At 43.0% G+C, this 26,214-nt stretch overlaps 1 protein-coding gene and 1 pseudogene across 4 annotated transcripts; both read left to right on the forward strand.

Annotated features, from left to right (window-relative positions):
• Nucleotides 1-8,933: 8,933 nt before the first annotated feature.
• LOC136537594 (kinetochore protein NUF2 homolog) lies at nucleotides 8,934-13,269 on the forward strand (annotated as a pseudogene).
• A 3,815-nt stretch (nucleotides 13,270-17,084) lies between these two features.
• On the forward strand, nucleotides 17,085-25,913 carry LOC136514367 (probable acyl-activating enzyme 16, chloroplastic). 4 transcript variants are annotated; one of them, XM_066508338.1, is made up of 18 exons: nucleotides 17,122-17,644; nucleotides 18,451-18,642; nucleotides 18,987-19,101; nucleotides 19,468-19,555; nucleotides 20,378-20,589; nucleotides 21,434-21,552; nucleotides 21,801-21,950; nucleotides 22,349-22,416; nucleotides 22,863-22,968; nucleotides 23,167-23,325; nucleotides 23,461-23,514; nucleotides 23,580-23,660; nucleotides 23,797-23,934; nucleotides 24,393-24,558; nucleotides 24,706-24,785; nucleotides 25,054-25,196; nucleotides 25,485-25,542; nucleotides 25,621-25,913. In XM_066508338.1, the coding sequence occupies exons 1-18, from the start codon at nucleotides 17,420-17,422 to the stop codon at nucleotides 25,711-25,713; spliced, it is 2,247 nt and encodes a 748-aa protein (XP_066364435.1). In that variant the 5' UTR covers nucleotides 17,122-17,419; the 3' UTR covers nucleotides 25,714-25,913. The 4 variants fall into 4 exon arrangements, with proteins under 4 accessions (XP_066364442.1, XP_066364453.1, XP_066364447.1 ...); XM_066508345.1 differs by lacking the exons at nucleotides 25,485-25,542; nucleotides 25,621-25,913 and having other exon boundaries at nucleotides 17,085-17,644; nucleotides 25,030-25,165; XM_066508356.1 differs by lacking the exons at nucleotides 25,485-25,542; nucleotides 25,621-25,913 and having other exon boundaries at nucleotides 17,088-17,644; nucleotides 24,393-24,539; nucleotides 25,030-25,165.
• The last annotated feature ends 301 nt before the right edge of the window (nucleotides 25,914-26,214 follow it).

Below are 26,214 nucleotides of genomic sequence, written 5' to 3' on the forward strand. Positions count from 1 at the left end.
TGGTGAGCCTACATACGCTTGATAGAGTAGAAGTGACGGATAAGCATCAGTGGCTCATCGTGGTGTACGCCATACTAACGGTTGAAGCAGGGGAGCGCTGCGACGGTCTAGTCATGTGCGGCCGGGTGAGGCGATGGCGCTCTGCGATGGACACCGGCACGTCACCCCACCGACGATGAGCACCTTGGCCAAAATAACACGAGCAATGGATGGAAGGAGTCACGGCGAACTCAGGGTTACGAGCAATTGAACTGTTACCATTCCTACATGCCTTACCCCTAACCCTCTAGTCATGATGGGGCACATGACCGGCAGCGAGCAAAATCCAAAATTTGCCGCGTCCAGACCACCGCTGGACCCGACGAGAGTGGGGCGTCTAACTAACTTTCTCTACTTCTATCTGACGTGAGGAATTGAGCTAAGAAGCTTTGAGTTGGTTATTATGAAGGGAAGAGGGCGACGCATCGCCCCTGGTACATCACGCGACACGGCCCCATCAGAGGTAACCTGGCCACGACCCGACAGGGTATGACAACGTGAGGGCATGGCCGCACGAGCGAGGGCAATAGGCGCGTCGGGTAGTGCTAGATGGAGCCAATAGGTGTGCCAGCACGCGAGGCACTTGAATGCGGTAGCCGGGCCCGAGTGGCTCACCGGCGTCGGCTAGTGGAACAGGGTGAATCAGGGAGGCATCACCGTCACCCTGAAGCTAGGGTCAATTGACCCAGACGTAGCGGGCGGTGGCACGGGCTCACGGTAGGTGAGATGCAGAGTAGGGCGACTGCCACATCGACACGGCGACAATGGCCACAACCTTGGCTCGACCCCGCGCGTGGCTCAGCGGACACGGTGGCGCACGCATGCAGCGACAGCGGGGCACACAACAACCGTATTGCGACGATGCCTTGCCACGCGACCACGCAGCGGCTGCACCGGCGTAGCGTAGTGGCAACCCTCCAGTATGACGCAGTGGTGCGCGCAGCAGCGAGGTGGGGCAGCAGCGCGACGGCCAACGGCTGCAAGGCGACGACAGCGGCCCGCTAGGCTAGCCCCGGCCGACCCACAGCCAGACCGCCCGACCGGGGTCAGCACCGCGGCACGCGGAACGCGGCCAACCACGCGAGGTGATAGTGCGCCTGAGCCAAACATATGACGCGCACGAATTTTAAAGCGAAGCAAAGAATCCCGATCATCTCAACCGAAGTTCAACCAATCCTACTAACCTCAAGTCGACACTACCAGCTAGCTCGCGGAGCAATCGCCATGACCCGAGAGCAACCAGAGAGGGAGATAAAAGGATGGCAACTTGGGTTCGTCGCTGGAGTGCCGGTTCACGAACAGGGCACCAACAACATAGTTAACAACGCATTCCAATGAAGTTTGGGCAATTTTTACGAGAGCAACGTGACATCCAACACAACTTCGACCTGAGCCATGCTCAAGCACTCTCTTTGATGCAATCAATAACACCAAAACATACGGCTAGTGTTTAAACATTTTTGTTAGAAATTAAATATCAAAATAGCATTGTCTTGCTACTTTTTCATACTTAGAAAAGTTAAGGATTCAATTCAAACTAACAGCCATTAACACTTTTGTTACAAATTTTAAAAGGCCTAAACCCTATTAACTGCTACCAACAAGTATTTTATGTGATAGTCCATACCTTACACTAACCCATAGGGGCAAAATATTTAAGCACCATTTAACCATTTTACTCAATATAATTTGCCAAAAATGGTATTTTACATAATAATCCAAGTGTTTGCCGACTTAACGAAAAAAAGCTTATCTTAACGTCAAATTTGATTTTTGAGCTCCCAAAATACTAGTTAACAACATCTATTTTCCAAAAGTTAAAATTGCATTTCCATCTACTAAACTTATACTTTAATTTTTATTTAAGTACTAAATCCAAGTTATGTTTGATCCTTGTTCCTAGAAATTGTTTTTCGCCTCACGTGCGTTATAAATTTTTAAAACCCAGAAACTTGTTAGGCTAATCTTTCTCGAACCTAAATCTCGGTGCTAAGTAAGCTCGTAACACCAGGGGTGTTACAATCTCCCCCCTTAAAAGAATCTCGTCCCGAGATTCAAAACAGGAATCAAAAAGGGAAAAAATGCGATTACACTTCGTAGATCTAAAATTACACGGAAGATTACACGACGAACACTAAGGGCCTCTTTGGCACGGCTTATGCTGGCTTCGACTTTATCTATTTTGTGCAAACCGAAGCACTGTAGCGTAAAGCCGTTTTGTAAGCCGGGGTTAAAATGAACTAGAAGCCAGGAAAAACCAGTTTTTCTGGCTTCACCGGTGAAGCCATTTTAGATGAGCCGTGCCAAAGGGGGCTTAAACCACATAGAGATTTAGAGATACACGGTTAAGAGTAACCTAATACAACCAAGGCTTAATCCAGAAGTCGAGATAGACGAGGACAATGGAGAAGCAATAAGAAAATGATTATCCAAAACATGGCGTATGCCCAAAAAAATCCAGAAAACAGGAGACTGAGAACTCAAACATCGTGAACCCTAAGACCAAACTAACCAACGGTAGACTTAAACTTCTTCGACAAAAACCAGATATCTTCTTCTTCTCAGATTACACAATCACCTCTGACTGACATAGCGACAAATCCAAGGGACAGAAGGAGTAGTTGCCAACCACCAAATATGATAACATACTTTCCACGTTTTATGTCCATATTCTAAAATGAACACTAATATGGATTTGAATATCTTTAGATGTTACAAATTGGATTTGTGATCTAAATCTAAACTTGAATATCATGCGGTTGAATAATAAAAGCATACATGGAACTTCAAATCACTATTATTTTCACAACTTTGTGATCTTGAATACTGTGGTACAGTGGTGGCTTGACTGGCTAAGTCGATACATGCTTGACATGCATGACATATTGGCATGTACTACAAAGGTTACACAATGAATACTTCCTCCATTCCAAAGTGACACTTTTTGGCAATTAGACATCTTCATATTATTCAAACTTTTTATATAAATAGTATCTATTTTATAATAACTTATTCTATTATTGAAGATACTTTAATAATAATTTATTTATTTTATAATTAAAAAAATAGAGCAAGAGCCTTTTGATCATAAGGTATTCCCTCCGTCTCTAAATAACCGTTGTTTTTCTTCAGAAGAAACAATTTTGACTAATGATTTAAAATTAATATCATTAGATAGATCATTAAATTTATTTTTATAATAAATTTATTTAGAGATATAATTATTGTATATATTTTTTATAAATCTAGCCAAATTTACATTACTTAAAGTTATTTAAGGACGAAGGAGGGAGTTGTTGCACCCTTTTTTGACCAGAAGGCTCCACTCCTCACGAATTCAGGGCGTGTTTGCGACCCTGTACCTGGCCGGCCTGGCCAGCCCAACTGGCCCAGGCCTGGGCAGGCCTGCCCCAAGTGGTACAACAGCACGTGTTTGCGCCTATGTACCCAGTGAGCCCGGCTCAGGCGAGGCTGTGTTTGTCATCGAAGAGGCAGCCGGGCTGAGAGGCTAACCGCCACCAACTACACACCGAGATAGTGTTTGTCATTTGGCTGTGGTCGGCCAGGCCCATAACGACAAACAGAAATGGACATGAATGAAAGAAGAATGAGGTTGCTCTTCCATAACCATTACAACAACAAATCAAAGTTTCAGCATGAAATAGTTGGCCTCAGACATGCTAATTTAACAATTCATGGCATTACTGGCTACATGGGATAATCAAAGTCAGTAAAGAAGAACAGAAGCATGGGTCAGTCAAGTTTTGAAGGCAACAAACGAAAAAGTTCACAGAAACAGATAAGAGACAGCAAAATGATATGTAGCCAACTAATGCATCGATCCATTGTGTCATCATTGACCAAAATACAACAACCATCAGCCTTGGCAAGCCGAGAAGGGCAACAAGTTAACAGAAAGCATGTAGCCAGCTAATGCAGTCATCCTATTGTGTCATCATCGGCCTAATTAAAACAACAGCTGTGGCACATGAACAGCTTGAGTGACAGACCAACTACAACCATAAACAAGATCAAGATGATAGCATTTTTGCAACAGCCTTGCAGCCCAGGTGAATGAGGATAGATTTCAGAACCTTGACCTGTACCAGTTCATGGGATGCTGATGCATCCCCATGAGGGGCATGAATTGGTAACAGCAAGGGTTCTTGAGGTACCCTTGCATTAAAATCTCTAAGAGCATCATCATAGTTGTTGTACTTCTGATAGATAGCCCCTTCTTCCCTAAGCACTTGCTTAGCACACTCATACCATGTAAAATAAATCCTAGGTTTCTTCCCTTCAAAGACCACATAGCAAGGAGGCATTCTCTGAAACCAACCAAATGTAGAACATGTAAGTGGTCTGAATGACATGCCTCAGTCGACCATTCAGTTTGAATGATGGTGAACATCATCGGCAACTTGATAAAAAAATTAGCCTCAGCTGTTATTTTCCTTGTTTAGTCATTGGTGGCTACCAAGAATTATAAGAACCAAATAAAGAGGCAAATAAACAACAGTTGCACTCACTACCATCAGCCATCACAAGAGGATGTTGTTGCTGTGGAGTACAACTGAGCAAATAAAGAAGAAAGCACAACACTGTAAACCATCAAAACAAGAATAAGGTAGCCACCTCAAGTTTGTTTTATGCATCATAGGCCTTTAAATCCCATAGTTACCACCAGAGGCATAAACAATAAAAAAGGCAACTAGTTATCAAATAAAAAGTAGCCAACAGAGGCTACAAATAAGTTTCTTACAATACCAAGTTCAGCCCAATAGCCAAGGGCTCAAATGTTCCCAAATCCTTGCCTATTGTTAGCCACCCTCCTAGGCAAACTACACCATCAAGGTCAAGTGTCAAAAGAACAAGCAGACTGCACAAAAGGTCATGTTGTCAAAAGAAGAGAGAGTGGGTGAGGGGGTGGAGGAACTATACATCTCTATAGTCAACCCCCTCCTGGCCTTCTAGCCCTTCATGTGTAGTGGAACTACACATAGTAGTTTTTGGTCAGGAAGGTCCTAAGCCAAAGGGCCCTGTGGTCATCACTCATGTTCACAAAGCCCCTGCCTTGGGCCTTGTTGTCCAGGAGGAAGGTGTAGGCAACAATAAGTGCCTCCTCACTGAAGCCAGGCATCTCCATCACAGCAAGGTACAGATTGGCATCAACATGGGCAGGTCCAGTCTCCCTAAGAGCATTGGCCACATTGTTCACAGCATCTGACATGTTAGTCAACATGAGCATCTCCTCCTCAGAGAAGTTCCCTCTCTTCCTCTTTGGGCCAGCAGCTGAGGAGGTAGGAAGCAGTTCAGTGGCCTTGCTATCCCCTCCTTGTTCACTAGGAATTGTGGTGTGGGTCAAAGGAGGACCATCAGCCTTGGCACCAACACTGTTAGCCTGGTTTTGCCCTAAGGTTTCACCAGACCCAAGTGCAAACTTGCCTGTGGCCATGGCATTAGCAAAGATAGCCTCCATCTTAGTGTAGAACCTAATAGGGCAGTTAAGAAACTCTGCATCTTTAGGATGGTCCTGCAGAGTTAGGCAAATGTAGTTTAAGAAAGACAAATGTAGGTAGTCAAGGCAAAGACAAGATCAAACTGCTACCTTGCAGTGGCCAAGGTAGTGCTCTTGCTCAAGCATGATAGCATGAGCCTGGTCATCCCAAAGAGCAGCACTAAGGTCCTTCAACTTGCTCACCCTAGCCCATTTCTGCCTCCACTTCCTCAAGTGGTTGTACACTTGAGTTGGGCTAACAACCTCCCCACAGAACTGCTTGAGGGCTTTGGCCACAGAATTCACATCTTTGTCCTTGAAAATCTTCTCAGGCCTGCTACCATCACTAACAAGGGTAGCCATCCTCCTTAGCACAAAGCCAGAGGTGGTGTTGGTCCACCTCATTGCCCTCACAGCCCCATTCCCAGCTACAGGAACAGCAACATCAACAGGGTTTGCTGCACCTGGAGCAGCACCAGCACCAGCACCAGCTGCAACAGGGGCAGCAGCACTAGCACCAGCACCAGCTACAACAGGGGCAGAACCACCATTGATGAGCTGCTCCATCACTGAAGTACCAGCAACAAACCCACCCTCAAATGCACCTGAATCCATCCTAGGACTGGCATGTAATGAAATCAACAACATAATTAGTCAAAAATAGGCTGACAACAATATTAACAGTTGTATGAACTAACCACAGACTAACAGATCATGAAGAACAGAATGTTTCAAGAACAGAATGAATGAGGCATAAAATTGGTCTCAGCTTTGTCCACCAAATTATTACATCAGCATGACACACATGAGTTCCATAGTAGGGTACATAAACTAAAATCAAGAACATATTACATCAACTAGTGTTTGTTCCCCTCCCTTCCCACATAGCATTGCAAATGGCATCCCTTATTTCAGCCATGTCAACAGAGTCTTGGTCCAGATGGGCTGGGGGCAGGTTGGTTGGATCAGCAGAAGTAGTGAAACCTTCCTCATCAGGAACTACTTCATCAATGCCAAAACCTAGGATCCAGTTATGCAAAATGGCACAGGCAACTATAAGCTTCACTTGTGTCCTATACTTGTGGAAGGGTTTGTTGTCCAAGATCCTAAACCTGCCCTTCAGTGCTCCTATAGCCCTCTCCACAGTCACTCTAAGTGATGAGTGCCTAAGGTTGTAGAGCTCCCTTGCATTGGTGGGCCTGTTCCTTGGGCCATACTCAACCCAGCATCTACCAAGAACATTTTACCTACACAAGACATCTACTATGAGAGTGTGTGTTAATAGGCCATGGAATATGTAATTAGTGTTGGTGTGCAATTACCTTCTGGCAAACTCAAGCCATCTTCCCTGGCTACAGCATCTGCCAAAACAGTTGCATCATGGGCAGAGCCCTCCCAGCCAGCCAGGACATAAGTGAATTTCAGATCACAATTCACAACTACCATCACATTTTGGGTGGGATCCTTTTTCCTACCCCTAAAAGCTTGTTGCATGCGCCTAGGAACTCTTGCTAGAAAATGAGTGCCATCTATAAAGCCAATGACATCATAAAAAGCATGGGTCAGTCATTGCAATAGGTCTAATATAACTAATGAACCCAGGGTATACAATTACCTTAAAATATGGATTCCATGTATGGCTTCCAAGAATCTTTGGGTGAGTGGTAGTGCTAGCTGGCTTTATCATTTTATTTCTAAGCTCACCCACAGCATACAACACCTGATGGAAGTGCTTGTGGACAGTTTGGATGGACCTCCTAAAGGACTGGTAGACAACCCTAAATCTTTGGTTGTGCCCTACAATATGTAAAAACATGGCAACCTGCTCTTCTACTGACACCCTCTCCCTATCAGTGACAAGACTCCTCTCTCTAAAAGTTCTCACTAACTTAAAAAAAGCAACTCTCTTCATCCTAATCATAGAAATACACTCTGAATCAGTGGAATTGTATATCATTCTCAGTGTTCTCTGTCTATGCTGTTCATTTTCATCCCTAATCAGGGCCAGTGCTATAGGATCAGGCAGTGGGGTTTCAGGTTCAGGGGTTTTCCTTTTCAGCCTAGTGGATACAAAGATAACCATAACAACAGTCAAGGCAGCTGCCTTCCTACACAGCATGTCACGGCTCAAAGACAGATCCATCTACAAGCATGTAAAAATGTAACATGATTTCAGTTAATGAGCCCTGCTAGGCATCAACATGACTGTGAAATGAATGCATGCCAACAAAAGCACGACTGCATCTTTATGTGATGCCTCCCAGTACTATGTGGACAACATCATCGACCAATGGTGGAACAAAAAACTCAGAGCAATAGTAATCAGAAACAGATCAACATCCCTAACAGATCAAGAACAGCAAGGTACAAGTAACACTAACAACTGCATCAAACAGTTATGAACAGCAAGGTACAATACAAATCTGAAACAGATCAACAACCCTAACAGATCACGAGCCCAACAGATCAAGAATAGCAAGGTACAAGTAACCCTAATAGGAGCATGAAGCAGTTATAACAAGTATGAAACCCTAACAGATCATGAACAGCAACGAACAAGAAACCCTAATAGGTTCGAGAAGCACCACAAAAAAGAAGATTAGGGGTCGATTTCACCTTGGCTTGGGGTCCAAACAACGGAGAGGAGGCAGATCTGGAAGTAGAGGATGCAGATCAGGAAAAAGACGAAGCAGATGCGGACGGAGAAGAAGAGGAACACCGCTGCCACGGAGTCCCAGCAGCAGCCGGAGCGGGGAAGCGGCGAAGAAACTCGGCGCCGGTGACCTAACCCACAACCAGCCGGAGGTCGTCGCCGCCGCCGCCACCACGCACCACAACTCACCGCCGGTCTCTCACGAGGGAGGTGGAAGAGCAAGCACCGAGTGGAAGAAGGAGAGAGTGGAGAGTGGGAACCCGTATATAAAGGCCGACGAAATCGCCGCCATTTCGCTTCGCGCGCGGCGGCCAGAGCGGGAGCGGAGAGCGTGGACGCGCGCGAAGACGTTTCCCCTTCCCGCCAGAGCCCGCGCGAGCCACCCCGCCGCCGCCCAAAATCGCCCGCATGCGTCGCAGACGAGCGCGGCTCGGAAGAAACGAGGGTTTCGGTCGTTTCCAGAGAGCCAGGCGGAGAGGTCGAGTGTTACTCTGCGAAGCCAGACTTCCTTGCGGACCATCGACGACAAACATGGGAACTTGCAGCCCACGGGCGCAGCCGGACCTCCGGGCCAGGATCGCAAACGCGCCCTCAATTTCTCCAGCGCAGGGTGGGCGGGAAGACGAAACCCCCAACGGTGCCGCCTGTCGGAGTGGGAAGGGGAAAACCCGCTGCCATCGCATCCCACCCACCCCACCCATCCGGTTTAGATTCGATTCGCTGGTGGTGCCCGCAGCGGAGGGGATGGCGAGCTCCTACTCCTTCCCGCTGTTTAAGCCGGAGGAGATCGTGCCGGCGCTGCACAGCTACGGCATCGCGCCCAGCCCCAAATTCTGCGCCGAGGACGTCGTCCACCCTTAGCCCGGCTTCGTCGCCAAGGTCCTCTCCCTCTTTCTCGCCAACGTCGTCGAGTACGCCCCCGCCGCTCCCCCCGCCCCGAGCTGTCCCGTCTCACCTGGATCCGGCCTCATCTCTGCGTTTGCTTGCTTTGGTTTTTGGGGGGCATTTTGCTTGTTGCAGCGACGAGCCCGACGAGCAGCTACAGTCCAGGCGCTGCAGGTGCTCGACAACCCGGAGCACCACATGCGTGCCCTACGGTATTTGCGGATCTACAAGAGGGCCAACGCCTTCCTCCAGTCCATCCAGTTCCGGGACCTCAATCTCCGCGACCTCCTCCGCGCCGACGGCCCCCGTGTCGTCGACATCCTCAGCGCCCTCATCAACTATCTCCTCTTCAGGCAGGAGAAGCTCACCTTGCTCCAGCCCATCGTCCAAGAGTACGGCGCGCCTGATGAACGGCACACGGAGCTCAGGGCTAAGATTGCCGAGGTCTCGTTCCCGTACTCCTTTACAATTTTCTGCCTTCTGTCCGGGGAAATACTTAGATTTTCTCTCCCTATGTGTGTTTTCTTTTCTGCATTTTTTCCCTTCCATTTTCCACCTTATACAGCTTACGAAGGCGAAAGAGGACCATCTGCTTAAGGAGCAGATGGAGGCACCCATGGTCCAGCAGCTCGAAAAGGAGGTCAATGCCCTCAAGCAGAGGCTTCATGATTACAACAGAGAGCAGCTGTCGCTGCGCGTTGCATCAAAAGCCTTGGACGAAAAGAAAGTGGAGACACTAAGGAAGGTGCTGATTCCTGTCTTGCGTTGCATTTTTCCTTCCTTTTGATTAGAATGGTGCTTGGGTTTTTCCTTGGTATGTCTTTATTCTTACGTTCTGTGTGATCGATGAAAAACAGAGGTTTACAATGTGGACTTGTGTTTACATATGTCAACTTTGAACCTCCTGCATATTTTGGCTGCTGTCAATCTTGGCACTACAACCTTGCTGCCTTAAGCTACAATGCTGAGTAGCTTTCTTATTTGGTGTATTGCTGATACCTTCTGTCAATAAATGAATAAATTGTTGTCCATGAAAACTAAGAGGTATGTATAATCTGGTTGTTGCTCAAGTGTCCACCATGTTATGCTACCAGCATATGAAAAGAGCAAGTTTCCGGTGCATGTATCATGCATGTTATATTTGAGAATGTGACTACAGCATGGACACTATTGGAATTTGGAAGTAGTACGAGCTAACATTGAAATTAGTTGAAAAGTCATATGCTTAAGCATTCTGTTCAATGCCAACAAGATAATGTTGAAGTCAGTAGGTTTTGTTTGGCGTATATTCAGTTCCAGGCTTCTTGGTTGAAGCTAGCACAGGTAGTTTTGGATTACATGGAGTCTGGATGAAGCCATAGGTGATAGTGAGCTGCCTTTTGGTAGGTTCATTGGTTCAATCAGTTGGAAATATTTCACCTGATTCACGTCAACAGATCATGTAACTTGCCACTGGTTTTGGTTATACATACGTTGAAAATCTCATTAGACTTATGGTGGAGAAGCTGGAGTTGTTAGGCCAGACATGAGACACCCCTCTTACTCTGGCTTTTTTACTCCGAGGAGCCAAAGCTCCATAGACTGCCACCTTCTGTATGTTATAGGTGCTCCAGGCCAAATCAGTCTTAAAGCACTGGAAGTATGCTTACATGTTTAAGAAAGCGATCTTTTAGCATAATTGGAAGACATTTAGTTATTTAATCAGCCACTGAATGCTGACATTTTTTTTCTTCCTAACTAATAACTGGTATTTATTAGCTTGGGCTTTGCTTTGTATTTATGGACATTGACCAGCAGAACTGCTCTTGTTAAGTTAAACTGGATTTTTTTTTGTACTCTATTCAAAGCAATACTTCATAATAATACATTCGCTGCTTGTATTTTTTTTCCTGGCAGATCAACCAGGCTGATTTTGAGTTGGTGAAAGCTATGCAAGAAAAGGAAAAGCTATCAGCCAAAATTGTTCATTCCCCTGAAAAGCTCCAGGTAGGCTGTATGTTGTTTGTTTTAAACTGCTACAGGCATAAAGTTCATCAGGAATTGAATGTGTTGGAATGCCTAAGCTACAAAAACCGAAAGCCATTCATACAAGCAACTCTGTAGGTTCTATAATTACTTTCCATGGTAGAACAGCAAGCCATAGTTTTCCTAACTGTCTTACTCAATGCAACTAGGAGTAGCAAGTATGCTGTCATCCTTTCAACTGTCGGAATGACTTTATCTCTTCACAGTTCAGCATAACTATGAATGAATTATTCACTCAACATATCATTGCAATTGTCACTGGGTGCTCTATCTAAGATTGTGTTCTTTTTAAAAAAGTGTCCATTTTCCCCAGAATCATTAGTGCTTGCTTCTTTATGTGCTATGAGTATATTTTTTTATGTGCTTACATTGTCAAATTGCTTCGATCAGAATTATGAGCTTCAATCAGATAATCATCATCTTGTGCTAGCTTCCATAATAACTATGGATTTTATTTTCTATATCAAAGAGGAACCTTGAGGAGAAGAAAGCAGTCCGTGATGAGTTAAAGAACTTAGAGAAGATGGCAATGCAGAAAGTCCAAGAGAAAACAGATACTCTTGAGATGTATACTAAGGTACTCTTTATGATGCGCTCTTCCTGATGCTGATTGGCGCAACAATTTCACACTTGTTGCTATAAATTTGTTGTAAACAATACAGATCATGTGCTAACGAACAGTGTTTTCTTTCTGGTAATCTTGAGTTCCCATTTAGTTCCCCCCACAGCCTCGGATCATTCTTTTCTTACTACAGCTGATGGGGCAATTGCTCAAATCGTCAAATCACAAGAACCATTTGACATTTATTGTTGTTTCTTGTGAGGCTTGACCTTTCTTATTCCTGTATACTCCATTTATGTAGTTGCATGATAAGCATCTTTATTTTGCAGGTTTCTGAGAAACTAGCGAAGCATATCTCTAAAATTTCTGCTGTACTTGAAAAAGTATGAATAGCGTCAAGCTTTCCTTCATGCAAGATTTTTTTTCTTTGGCTGATTGCACCCTTGAGTCAAATTGGTATGACAATGACTGTACAAATATATTATTCATGCTAGAGTGCTGCTGCTAAAGCTTCTGAGAAGGATGTTAAAGCACACAAAGAGAAGATCAGTGATCAAAATTTGGAGATAAAGGCACTTCGCAATAAAGCTGCTGAATGGGAAATGAAAGGTTAGTATATTTTTAGCATTGCTCAAGTATTATCAAGTCAGTTCTTAGTTCAAATGTTATCATCACATTACTGTGCATGAACATCTTGCAATTAGTACTCGAGAACGAGGCCAAACTGAAAGCAAAGGAGAAAGAAAGGGATCAAAGAGTTGGAGAGAACAATCGGAAGATGACTGCATTGAAATCTGAAGTTGAATCGGAGCATAAGTGCCTTGAGGAGAAACAAAGAAAAATAAAGGAAAAGATTGACAAGGTGATGTTGTTATCCTGGATGTTCTGCTGTTGAAAAGAATCCTTTCGAAATTGCACTGCATGAGTTGCCACATCCTGTCTATTGCTTTGCTTGTTACCTTTGATTAGTAGCTGTGGCTCTATAAATCTAGAAGGAAAAACATAGGCTATGCATCCGGTACTTCATTTCTAAAGCCTGGTAGGCTGTTGTCATCTTTTTTCTTTATTGTGCGTACCTCTTTCACATTCGCCGACATACTGTCTGCCAATCAGGGTTCTGAATTATGCTCTCAAGCCGATTCTGTTGCTGACGCTGGAAGGAAGAAAATAGAGGAAAGTACGATCAACTTTGTGAGGCGGTACGTCTAGCTAGAAGCCTATTTGATTTCCTAAAAGGGCACTAATCCATAAAGAACATTTGTTTCCTTGAGGTTGTTTGCTGATAACAGCCTTTTCTCCAGGCTAAGATGTACATGGATGGCTTGGATCAATCCTTCGACGAGACTGATGAAGCTGCAGTGATGTTGAACACTATAGCCCAGAGTGGCGCTTGATGTGGTGAATTGACCATCGGGCAATGGATCTTGGACAATTAGCATAGTAATAATTGTGCTAGTGTCCGGCTTTGTGTATATATACCTGCACTGGACCGTGTCGTGTGTGGTCACTTTTGCATCTCGTTTCATGTTGTTACTCTGATCGTGTGTGGTCAGTCAAACGCGTTTGTATGTGCTCTTTGCACCTCTGTTTTAATTTAATTAGTACTAGTTTGCCAGTGAAAATGGATATGTTAACCGGTAATTAGGTTTGGATTTGCTTGGTTGCAAGTCCAAGTCGTGGAGGACAAATCGAAAGCACCACAAGTACTGTCGAATCTCGACAATGGGTAGGCTCAACTTTAGTCACCTAAGTCGAGACAAGAGCGCAAAGTTTGCATCTACTGTATTAGTGTAAACGGAGGTTAGATTCTGACTTGCACTAGTATGTCTCTTATACTAGGAATACGTATTTATTTTTGTAGGATCTAATTCAAAGAAAAAAAAATTGTTGGTCAATAAATTAGGAGTCTAGAAAATTTGATTGGAGCAACCACCTCACACTCACACCAGACAGGGCAAAGAAGCTCGATGGACATATGGCGCGCTGCAAGGGTCTGGACTCTGGACCTACCTACACTCATAACTGCCTCGATCGTATCGGCTACGTCTGCGTGATTTAGCTTGCTGCTGCTGCTTCTTGTCTTCTTACCTATCCCTCGCTACGATTATTTACCTGACAAGTGACACCTCTGATTCTCAAGTTAGTTGTTATGTGGTTGGTTTCTCACATGCATCCTCTAACTCTGTTTTAAGACAACTTTATGTGTGAAATAGAATGAGTTGATCCACGACCACCTCATTTGTCATAGGCTAATAATTAATATTCGAAAAAAGTAACGACACCTATGACATAAAATGAGCATATTATAAAAAATATATTCTATGGTACATCTAATGATACTAGTCTAATATCATAAATTTTAACGTTTTTTTCTATAAATTGAGTCAAAGTTTAAAATTTTTGACTTAAAACAGCTTCAATAGTCTATTTATTCAGGTACAGAGGGAGTACTAGTATGAGAAATTAGATTATTCCCTAAAATTTAAAAAATAGATTCATGATGCATCACTCCATCTATGATAATGATTTCTCGAACAAACACACTTACACACGTCTCTCCAAAGTTTTTTAACACTTTTTTTAAACTATTTTCAAATCTAACACTGTTTAATTTTTTTCTCTCAATACTAACACTTTTAGCCGCGCCTATTTCCATGGCGCGACGAAATGCCCGTGTCGCAACATGCATGGTGGCGCGGCGAGAGAGATGACGTGGCGACGACCGGAGCGCTGACCGATGACGTGACAGGGACTGCCGCGCCGCGGATCTGGACGCGGCACTACCGCGCCATGGCGGATGGCGCGGCAAGCCGCGGGAGGTGCAACAGCAGGGCACTACTGTGCCCGTGCCTACTGTAGCAGCCGATGGAGACACAACAGCAGGACACTACTACACACAACTGCAGCCGATGGAGATGCAACTGTAGGTGCATCAGGTGCATGTGGCTCCGAGCGTGCAACCATGTGCTTCCACGTCGGTAGAGTGCATGCAGTTGCCTGCTTTGCAGGTGAAGAGACATGCTGCCCCATCAAAATCACCTAGCCTCTAGCTATGTATTGTATGTATATTCATTCTTTTAACAGGAGCAGATTATATGTTATTGTACCATATTTTACTATTTATGTTTCGATATAAGTTCTGTGTTCAACTGATGTAAATTGATTATTCGTAAATAAGAATAGTCAGCAAACTATTATCTGATCTTTTTTTTTTGGCTTTTTCTGATTTTCTGTATGTTTTATTTGGTCTCCTTTGAAAATTTTCAATTTGGCTTCCCTGCAAATAATCGGGCTATTTTTTTGTTTATTTATTTATTTATTTTCTGTATGTTTTATTTGGTTCTCCTTTGATATTTTTCAATTTGACTTACATAAAAATAATCTGGTTATTTATTTGTGTTGTTTGGATAGTTTTTTTTGTTTATTTCGTCTAGATCCAAGGGTCATGAAAATCAAGTGTTGTATGGACCAGAATCACTTGATTTTTTGTCTGTTGCCGATCGAGTGTTGGGGCGCCGTCCATCACACAGAGTGTCACGGCTCCCAAAATCACTCACCCTATGTGTAGAGAATTTTCAACGGTCAGTAAACAAAGTGCAAAACTGAGCAACCGAGTGACAGTAGCTTCATGGAAAATCAACTCTTCCGGCAAGCAAACACATGCTGACAGGCACCACGCGATGAGAGAGAGAGAGAGAGGGAGAGGGAGAGATGGAAGGGTGGGGACGGGCCTGTGCCTGTCAGCCTGTGCTTGCTTGTTGAAAGAGTTGCTTTTCCGTGAAGCTAATGTCACTCGGTTGCTCAGTTTTGCGCTTTATTTACTGACTGTTGAAAATTCTCTACCCATGGGGCGATTGATTTTGGGAGCCGCGACACTCTAGTGTTGGATGACGCCTCAACACCTGATCAACAACAGATAAAAATTTGAGTGATTCTGGTCCATACAACACTTCATGACCCTTGGATCTAGATCAAATAAACAAAAAAAAAACTATCCAAACAACACAAATAAATAACCAGATTATTTTTATGTAAGTCAAATTGAAAAATATCAAAGGAGAACCAAATAAAACATACAGAAAATAAATAAAAAAACAAAAAATAGCCATATTATTTACATGGAAGTCAAATTGGAAAATTTTAAAGGGGAACCAAATAAAACATACAGAAAATCAGAAAAAGCCAAAAAAAAAGACCAGACAATAGTTTGCTGACTATTCTTATTTACGAATAATCAATTTACATCAGTTGAACATGGAACTTACATCAAAACAGAAGTAGTAAAATATGGTACAATAACATGTAATCTGCTCCTGTTAAAAGAATGAATATACATACAATACATAGCTAGAGGCTAGGTGATTTGATGGGGTAGCATGTCCCTTCATCTGCAAAGCAGTAGGCAACTGCATGCACTCCACCGGCGTGGAAGCGCATGGTTGCATGCTCGGAGCAACATGCACCTGCAGTTGCGTCTCCATCGGCTGCAGTTGTGTGTAGTAGTGCCATGCTGTTGCGTCTCCATCGGCTGCTACAGTAGGCACATGCGCAGGCACAGTAGTGCCCTGCTGTTGCACCTCCCACGGCTTGCCGCGTCATGCGCCGTGGCGTGGCAGTGCCGCGCCCAGATCCGCGCGAGCGGCAGCCCCTGCCACGTCACCATTCAGCGCCCTTGTCGTCGCCACGTCACCCCTCTTGCCGCGCCATCATACATGACGCGACATAGACGTTTCGCAGCACCATGAAAATAGGCGCAGCAAAAAATGTTAGTTTTGGAAGAAAAAAATAAACAGTGTTAGATTTAAAATTAGTTTACAAAAAAGTATTAAAAATAAAAAATTCTCTCCAAACGATATCGACTAGCACCAAGAAATGACAACCAAACTGTCATGCGGTTGGTTCGGGAGTGCTGACTTGGCTGGGCCCTGCCCGTGCACGCCGCACACCCGAGCGGATAAGGGAGGTGGGCCAAGATTACCAGGGATTTTTTTTCAATATTTTAATTTTCAACCACCTTATCCTGTCTCAAGGAAAATCAAGAGCTTATTATTTTCAAAAAAATCAAGAGCTTACACTTGTTTGAGAAACTATCTTTCAAGACAGTACAACAATGTTCACATGGTACAGCCATTCAAAGTTGATTGATGTTATTGATAGTGACGATGACGATGCAATAAAGGGCGTATCCAGTGCAGAGAGCTCTCGCTCTGTGCGGGGTTTGGAGAAGAATGTCAGTGGCAAGTCTTACCTTCGCCTGTGCAATATGAGAAGATCGCGACTCGAACCCGAGACCTTCCGGTCACATACGGTAAAACTCTACCGCTTGCATCAGGTCCGCCCTTCGATCCATGCAATGCTACTAAGATTTTGACACGAAATGACGAGCCAAAACGCCACCACCTCTTTCTTGTTGGTTGTTTCTGAGACGAGAGGTCGCACTGCTAGGATCCCTGAATCCTCCGTCCTCTTGTTGCCTTGTTGGGGATCCCGGTCCCAGAAATGGCATCCGCGCACACGGGTGGTCACAGAAGCACGCGGCGCAGAAGATGACGCAGCCGCAACTCCTCGATGCCTCCACGGCTCCACCACGTTCCGACGAAGCCCACGAGGCCGAGTCTCTATATACTCGAGCGCGAGCGAGGCAAACCAGATGAGCCGATGCCCCCCGCTCGACTCCAGACAGACTCCGCCTGCTCTCTGGAGTAGAGCGCTCGTCGGGCGGGCCGGCCGGAGTCTCTAGATCGCCGGCACCGGCACGATGCTCGCCGCCTCCGCCTCGTCCGGTCAGATGGTCGGGCTCTGCGCCCCGCGCCGCTCGCCGATTCCTCCGCTCCTCGCCCGCCGCGGCCGCCTGCTCCCTCGGCGCCCGGTTGCGCTGCTCCCCCGCGCCCGCGCCCGCGCCCCGGCCCTCCGCCCCGCCGCGCCGCCGCCCCGGTGTTCCGCCGCCGCATCTCCACCGCCGCCCCCGTCCGCCGACTCCGCGGTTAGTCCTCCAGCTCGTTTGTTTCCCGGTGATTTTTTTTGTGATCCCTCGTCCACGGGTGTGGCCAGCCGGAACGCGCGTGCTTGTTCCTCCATTTCGCCAGGTTTTTCTCCGACTAACTAGTGATATGACGGATTCCGGTGAGCCGTGGAATTTATGCTATCATAACGGTGTGTGCGACCGAGGTTCAGTCTTCCCGGTGATCTCTGCCTGGCTGGCAGTGCACAGATACCCTTTTCTGCCTCCGGCAAAGCAGCCGCCGCTTTGCTTCTGGATGAGCCGCCAAATTTCGGCCCCACCATTAATCGGTTCTCGCTTTCCGTACATCAAGTGTTGAGGTCATTATCCAAATTGGCTAATGGACTGTGATGTGTGATCGAGCTAAGCAGTTCCGCCCGTGTCAATTAAGGGGGACGGTGAGGTGGTAGTGGTACAGCTAGCTGTTCCTATCACCCTGTTCGTGGCTTATCCCTTTGATATCTAGATTCCTTTTTACCGTCGTCGGAGTATTATTTCGACCCCCTTTGATGTGATGCCTTTTTAGCCACGTGGGGGACTTGATTTCGTCACAGGCATGCCATTGTGGATTTGTTTCCCACCATTGTCCAGGGAATTGTAAAATTGTAGGCAGGTGCGTCAAATTGTGATACTGTAGCATTCTTTGAAGTATTGTGCTGCAAATAGTAGTTCTGTGAAGGATGAATAGTTTATTATATGAGTTACTGCATTAGCGTATTGAGTTATCACTTATTCTCGCTAAAAATCTAAGCTGTTCGGTCTCAAACTTGCACTAATCCACTTTACAGCTAGAACATCAAGTACGTAGAAAGTGCTCACCTCTACTGGAGAGTGTTCTGTTGCCTGGTGGAAGTGATTCAACAGTGCATGAATGGAAGGCGGTTCCAGATATTTGGAGGACAGCAGCAGAAAAATACGCTGACCTCGTAGCTGTGATAGATCCTTACCATGAACTGCCGACAGAATGGACGTATACACAGGTGCATCTTTGACCTCAATGGCCATGCATAAATGTTATTTTTCTACCATACTGAATAATCACCTTAAAAGGAAAGGAGCATGAGCTTGAAAGCCATCATGAGTACTTAGAACAAGCGAGGCTATCTACATGATTTCATGTTAATGCACACAAATGGCAACAATAAAGGATACTGCTCTATTTGAGTCTTTAGATGAATAATACTGCTCTATTTAAGTCATAAGTTCTCGTCAATTAAACATATTCATCTTCCCTACCACATTTAGAATACACAATTGCATTTATTTCAGAGCTTTAATGTCCACAAATCTTCAGTACCTATTTGCTGATTTATGTTCTTATCAGCTTGAGCAAGAAATATTGGATTTTTCTCAAGGTCTAAGGGCCATTGGCGTTGCTCCAGATGAAAAGCTAGCACTTTTTGCTGATAACTCATGTCGCTGGCTAGTTGCAGATCAAGGTAACTTATTCCTCTGTTTTGTGATGACACCATGCATTGTGATTCCCAATGTTGACATTCCCCTTTCTTGTTACTTTCCTGGTGATAATTCTGTGGTTCCTTATCCTTTCTGATATTTGCTGCTGGAGCACTGGAATGTTAGCAACAACATTTGGTTGTTACAGATACTAGACAACTAGTATCAGCTTGGCCTTGATTTCTCAGTAATAGATAGTGATGTGTTCTAAAGCCATACAGTGCAATGCTAGATATACATGTTTTGTGAATTTATATGCATAATTCTCTGTTTATTGTTCTATGGCTGTTATCTAGAGGCTTCCTCTACATTGACAATTTCAGTATTTCACACAAATAAATGACATACAGGAATCATGGCAACTGGTGCTATCAATGTTGTTAGGGGAACAAGATCATCGGATGAAGAATTGTTTCAAATATACACTCATTCAGAAAGGTGAGTTTATCAAATTATTTGCTAACATGGATTCAAGTGAAGTTCCGGTATTTTATCTCCTTCAACCCATATGGCCTTATTAGACTTTAACCCTCAAATTCTCTTATACCTGTAATAAATGGAAAATAAAAGGAGATATAGTTTCTGCTAAAAACAGCCAAGCCAGGCCCCCTATAGATGACCATTTTCATTTCACAATGGCTAATAATTGAATTCTTCCGTTGATTCTGCTTTGTGGAATATTAAGGTGGGAACTGAGATGCTTTGTGGGGATATGCACTGTGGGTGCACACTTGGCTTTTTGTTTGTCAGCTACAGTTAACATAAGAACTGGAACTGCAGTATCCTCATGAATAGAAGGATCAAATAGTCAACCCTATATCAAAACATATTCCAGCTTGTGGCTCTGCTTGCCTTTTGATATCTGTGGCAGGCAAAAATATTTGTAATGCAATATTGGTATCATATGCTGGTTGCCAGAAACTTTACCCCAAGAAATATGCATGCCAGACATGTTAAATGGATTGTTTTGTCTTGAACAGTTGAACCTAACAATGGAATACAGCATCACAATTTCAGTATAAGATTGGCTGCTGGCTGAATCAAAATATCATTGTATTGCACAGCTTATAATTATGCAAAGCACATACATTCATCAAACTTGATAAACTTATGTATCATATGAACTCCAGAAAAGTAGGCAGATAGATTATACTACTATCAGTGGTTTATGCGTCTGAATAATATTTATTTAGTACTTATACTTGTTTATGTTTTACTTTCATGTTGTGATTATGGATTTATTGTTTTTCCCCATCACAGCATTGCACTTGTTGTGGACAGTCCTCAATTCTTTAACCGGCTTGCAGAATCTTTCATATCAAGGATTAATACAAGATTCATTGTTCTACTTTGGGGTGACAAATCATGCATAGATAGCCAAGCTGTGAAGGATATACCACTTTATGGCTACAAGGATATCACCGAACTTGGTCGAGAAAGCCGTAATGCACTGTTTCTTTCTGGCCAGCAAGGTACCTTCTGTGTGATATCATAATGTGGTACATATCATAATTAACAATAATCTGACAGTGCAACTTCTTAAGAACTGTTGTTTTATTTTTTTATGGGCACATTTTTCTGTTATGTCACTGTTTCTAGCGGTAAAGGATAATAAATTCATACGCTATGTTTTCTGTAGTATTTCTCGTCATGTTTGATGGCTTCATACCCCCATAACATGAGCATCCAAGCTTGTACCACCAACAGCTGATTTATGTGCCTGTGATATTAAAAAAGAAAATCCAACCAATATAGGAGGAATTAGGTGACATTGTAAATGACAACAAAATAGGCACCTAAATTCAAGTCGAAGAGGACTTCAACCCTTTGGGGGGGGGGGGGGGGGGGGGGGGTAGTTCATGCCCTGTTATATTTAGGATGTATATGGTCCTTTCCAAATCTCTGATTTAAATCTTGACCTGATCGATTAGTTATATGAAAAGCTTAACACTTAATTTCTTTCTTGCTAAGCAGCGCTCATTTGGAATCTGTGAACAACACTAACATTTCTTTCTTATTGTTTCAAGATTATTGGAATAGGTGAAGAATCTCAGACATCTTTTTTTTATAGAAAATTATTATTCCTTTCTTCAATGACATACACTGCTGTATCATGCAACAGGGACTGCGTCCTTCATTAATTCTTTTTCCCTTCAGTGATACTGTCATATCATGCAGTAGATTGATTATGCCTGTAGTCCTGTAGACAAATCATGGAAATTGAACGTTCAATTTTCTGGTAGTCAACTTGCATATACAGTTGCTTTTTTCAAAACTGTGTTATAGTCAATAGAACTGTTGTTTTTCATTTGTCAGGTCAGCAAGATGTCTTCGAAACTATTAGTCCTGAAGATGTGGCCACACTCATATATACTAGTGGAACAAGTGGCACACCAAAAGGCGTTATGCTTACCCACCGAAATCTCTTGCATCAGGTGAAGATAGAAACATTACACTTTTAGCCAAGGTTGTTGAGCGATGCTATGCCATGTGTATTAGTTACTATTTTATTTCCTTATCTTGATGTGATTTCCTAATCTCTATAATATGAGCATAAGCATTCATGCTAATTAATATTATGTTTTTTCCTGGAATGTCTTGTAAACATTTCAATCACCCTGCTAAAAAATCTGAGCCAAATTGTTTTCTGTTCATACGCATTTTATGCTGTTCTGTTCCACAGATAAATAATCTGTGGGAGATTGTGCCGGCAGAACCTGGTGATAGGTTCCTAAGCATGCTTCCACCATGGCATGCATATGAGCGTGCTTGTGAGTACTTCATCTTCTCGTACGGGATCCAGCAAGTTTACACTACTGTGAAGTACCTGAAGGTAGGGTTTATATATGTTTCAACTTAAATTACCTTACTGTAGTTTTGTTTGAGGGAAATTACCTTACTATAGTTAGTCAGTTAGTTTCTGCATTAAGCACCATGTAATGTTATCAAGGATGCTTGCTCTGCATAAAGCACCTAGTATGCTATTGAGCAATTCATGTGGTCTCGTAGTGTATTTGCGTGCTCTGCTGTATGAATATGCTGTATTATTTTTTATCAGCTTACTAAAAGCTGCAAAATGGGCCAGATCTCGTATTAGCATGCAGTGATCTGCAGAACTCGTTTCTACAGTCCTATCTGTGTTGTTGTTCACTAGTTTTATTTTCTATCTGTTGCAGAAGATGCTGAAGTTCCTTAGGGCATTTTGACATCTTCTTCTATCTTCTTTGATAGGAAGATTTGCAGCGTTACCAGCCTCACTATATTATATCAGTACCACTGGTCTATGAAACCTTGTACAGGTTAGTGTTCTTCTGCTCCTTCAGTTTCATTTGATGCTTTATAGTTGTCTCTGTCTGGAGAAACTTACTAAAACTTGCCCATCAGTATATTAAAATATATCAATGTTTGAAATATCTCTACATTTGTCATTATTAAACCTGTAGCATTAGAATTATTAATTCCTATAACAACAAACAAACAAAAAAAGTTCAGTTACATTTTGGAACTGTTTAACTCAATAATATCAATAAAAAGGAATGGAGGCGGTGTAGTGATAAACCACTTATGTACTACAGTAAATGATTGTTCACTTAATAGGGACACTTCAGTTCACTAATGCATTGGTGCCCATGCAGTGGCTACATGTGTGTATTTTTTTTTCCCGTTGAATGGTCAAGTAGTGAGTAGTGACACTTTATGGAAAGTCTTTTGCCCATTTCCTAATTCTCTTCTTGACTTTCTGCAGTTCAATTCAAAAGCAGATTTCATCCAGTTCAGCTGCTCGAAAAATTATTGCTCTGTCACTTATCAAGATAAGTTTACTATATATGGAGGCAAAGAAGATCTATGAGGTCCGGACACTGAATTGTCATAAGCTACTTGCTTTAATTAGCTGCAAGGAATTACTTCAAAGATGCTATACTTTGTTTCCTTATTCTTTAATAACCAGACATTCTAGAAGTTGAAGTTCCTTTCTTTATTATCTACTTGTGGCCTCTTTCTTTGCTTGACTCAGTTTCATTTTCCTGTTTTTCTCCTCCATTGAAAAGGGAACAGTTTTATCAAACAATCTTGTCAAACCATCATTTATCGCCTATATGATGAAGTGGCTGTGGGCAAGATTGATTGCTGCATTTCTCTGGCTTTTACATAATCTGGCGAAGATTCTAGTATACAAGAAAATTCATTCAGCAATCGGGATTTCAAAGGTATATTAATTTTGCTTATATTCTTATTTCTGTGTTGCATCAATGATCCTTGCAAATTTAAGTGTAACCTGAACTTTATTAACACCCACTTAACAAATACTTAATAAATCATCTAGTTTCCATGATAACTTGCAGGCTGGTATTAGTGGCGGTGGAAGTCTTCCGATGCATGTTGATAAATTTTTTGAGGTAAGGGTTATCAATAAACTTCGTATTTAAATGTCAGTAGCTTTATCAATGTTCTGCTCTTTCAGGCCATTGGCATTAAAGTACAAAACGGCTATGGTCTTACTGAGACTTCTCCTGTTGTTGCTGCTAGACTACCATTCTGTAATGTAAGATGTGGAAATGCTTGTTTTATTTACTAATTGGATATATTTACTAATTGGATATAGTCTTGCATACTGTTTCCTATTTGTTACATGCGATAAGTCGACAGTGCTAAACATTAAGTGTGTATGTTGCTTGAAGGTTCTTGGGACAATTGGCCACCCAATAAAGCATACTGAAATCAAGGTTTTCGACATAGAGACTGGTGAGGTGCTCCCAGATGGTTCAAAGGGGATTGTGAAAATTAAAGGACCGCAAGTAATGAAGGGATACTATAAGGTTCTACTTCTTTCTTTGCTGATACAAATCAATTGTCAAATCTAAATTAGAATGCTGATGTTCCATTAACATGTTGCTCGTCGAATTAACACTTTCTTTTGGTAGAAACGAACTAATAATTTTTCTTCTTAAGGATTAATTAGTTCTCTGTGGAACACTATTTTAGATTCTCTGTACTTAAAGTCAGCTAAGAATATTCCAGAGGTATTAACAGCCTGATATCTTTGCTACAATAGTTGACAAAATGAGGAGCTGTAGTATTCTTATACTTTCATGTTTTACTTAATATATTAATCCTTCCGTATGGTGTTGATAGACATTGCCGAAAGTGAAATGCACATTAAGAACCAAGCCTAAATCTTAGAATTCATGTCTCGGCCCTATGCACAGATTAATGATATTATTTGAGTGTTCAGCTTTCTGGAGGACTCATTTCATAATTTTTTGTTTGTCATTAGAATCCATTGGCTACAAATGAAGCTTTTGACCAAGAGGGTTGGTTCAGCACTGGAGATATAGGTTGGATTGTACCTCACCATGCCATAGGGCCAAGTCGCAAGTGTGGAGGGATGCTTGTTCTTGAAGGGCGTGCGAAGGATACAATAGTCTCTCCTTTTTCAGAATGTGTACTTTTTTTATATAAATATATTCTTTGTCATTTTTTTTTATGATTCTGTTAGGAAACTTACTGTTTTGTCTTTGATGTTGCACACAGAAAATCTAGTTGATATCATGTAACTTTTTTACTGACCTTGACCATCTCATTTGTAGGTGAAAATGTTGAACCTGCTGAGATCGAGGAAGCAGCCGGCAGGAGTAACTTGATTAATCAGATAGTTGTGATCGGCCAGGTAAGAGATATGCCCAGCTATAATCATCACTACACTCAATTCAGACTCCTTTATGTGTGGGCACATATCTTTTTCTTGATGCAACTAGGGGAAATATTCTGAAGAAAAAACCCATGTCATTATCTGAAACTGTGGTGTTATGGCTACTGCATTGCTCGTGCGTTTAACAATTTTATTTCCTGGCGATGAGATTAGATTTGAACATAGCAATGGTAATTAGATTAGTGCCACTGATGTCACGAAGTTCCTGCCACTGCTCTCTGAATAGGATCAACGGCGTCTTGGTGCCATAATTGTTCCCAACAATGATGAAGTTCTAGCAGAAGCAAAAAGGAAGTCCATCCTTGGTGAGAATGGCGAACTAGCGAAAGATAAGGTCATGAACATGCTATATGATGAATTGAAAACCTGGTGAGAGTTGCCCGCCCTTCTGTTGTTTCTCTCTCTCCCTGTCTCACTCTTCTTGCTGTTGGAAATACTAAAACAGGTGAAAAGAATTGAAAAGAGGCACATGTGACACTATTTCATGATTTTGATTGATATGGGGAGATGATTCATATAATGATTACAAACAAACATGGGTTTTTGGGACGATGTCTTTCTTTGTGTGCACATGACACTATTTCATGATTTCGACTGTTTGATTGATGACATCTATCATCAGAGGAAGCATTTAATTGTTTTGTTAATAAACTTCAGGACCGCGCATTGCTCTTTCCGTGTCGGGCCAATTATGATCGTCGATGGACCATTTACGGTAGGTTTTCGCTCTGTCGTATATTTGTAATAATCGAGAAACTATGTTGCTTGGAACTTGACAATATTTTCTGTTCAGATTGACAATGGTCTGATGACACCCACCATGAAAATAAGAAGGGACAAAGTGACAGACAAGTACAGAAGGGAGATCGAGGCGTTGTTCAAGTGAGATGCGGAGCGCGTGCGTGTGCTCTGATAGCAGATCTATCTAATAATAAAATCGAGAGGGATGCATCCCATCTGATTGAAACAAGTTTTTTTTTTGGATAAGTGATGAATAAGGTTACTGCATTATTAGATGTGCTATGTACATGCAATAAGTGACTGGTCAACCTCAAAAGCACTGCTAACCCTCCAAGTTTACAGCGATCTTGCTCTGTGATTAAAAACTGATGTTGTCTATTGAGGTAGTAATGATAATCTGCTATGATCATGTTATAATAAATATTGCCTTGGCAGCAGCTATGGTCATGTTGCGGTGTGGAGGCGCAGCAGCATGCACCCAGAAGGCGATGAGGACCGCCGCCACGGCCGCATGCAGCAGCCTGCGTATCACCGTCCGGCAGCAGCTGCTACTCTCCAACTCGCCGTCAGACTCATCGTCACTGCCGCCGGCTACCGGCTGCAGCTTCTTCCTCTGCTTCCTGCTGCGCTCGTTCCGCGCCTTCTT

Source organism: Miscanthus floridulus, chromosome 2 (assembly GCF_019320115.1).
Source record: "Miscanthus floridulus cultivar M001 chromosome 2, ASM1932011v1, whole genome shotgun sequence".
NCBI classification, from domain to species: domain Eukaryota; kingdom Viridiplantae; phylum Streptophyta; class Magnoliopsida; order Poales; family Poaceae; genus Miscanthus; species Miscanthus floridulus.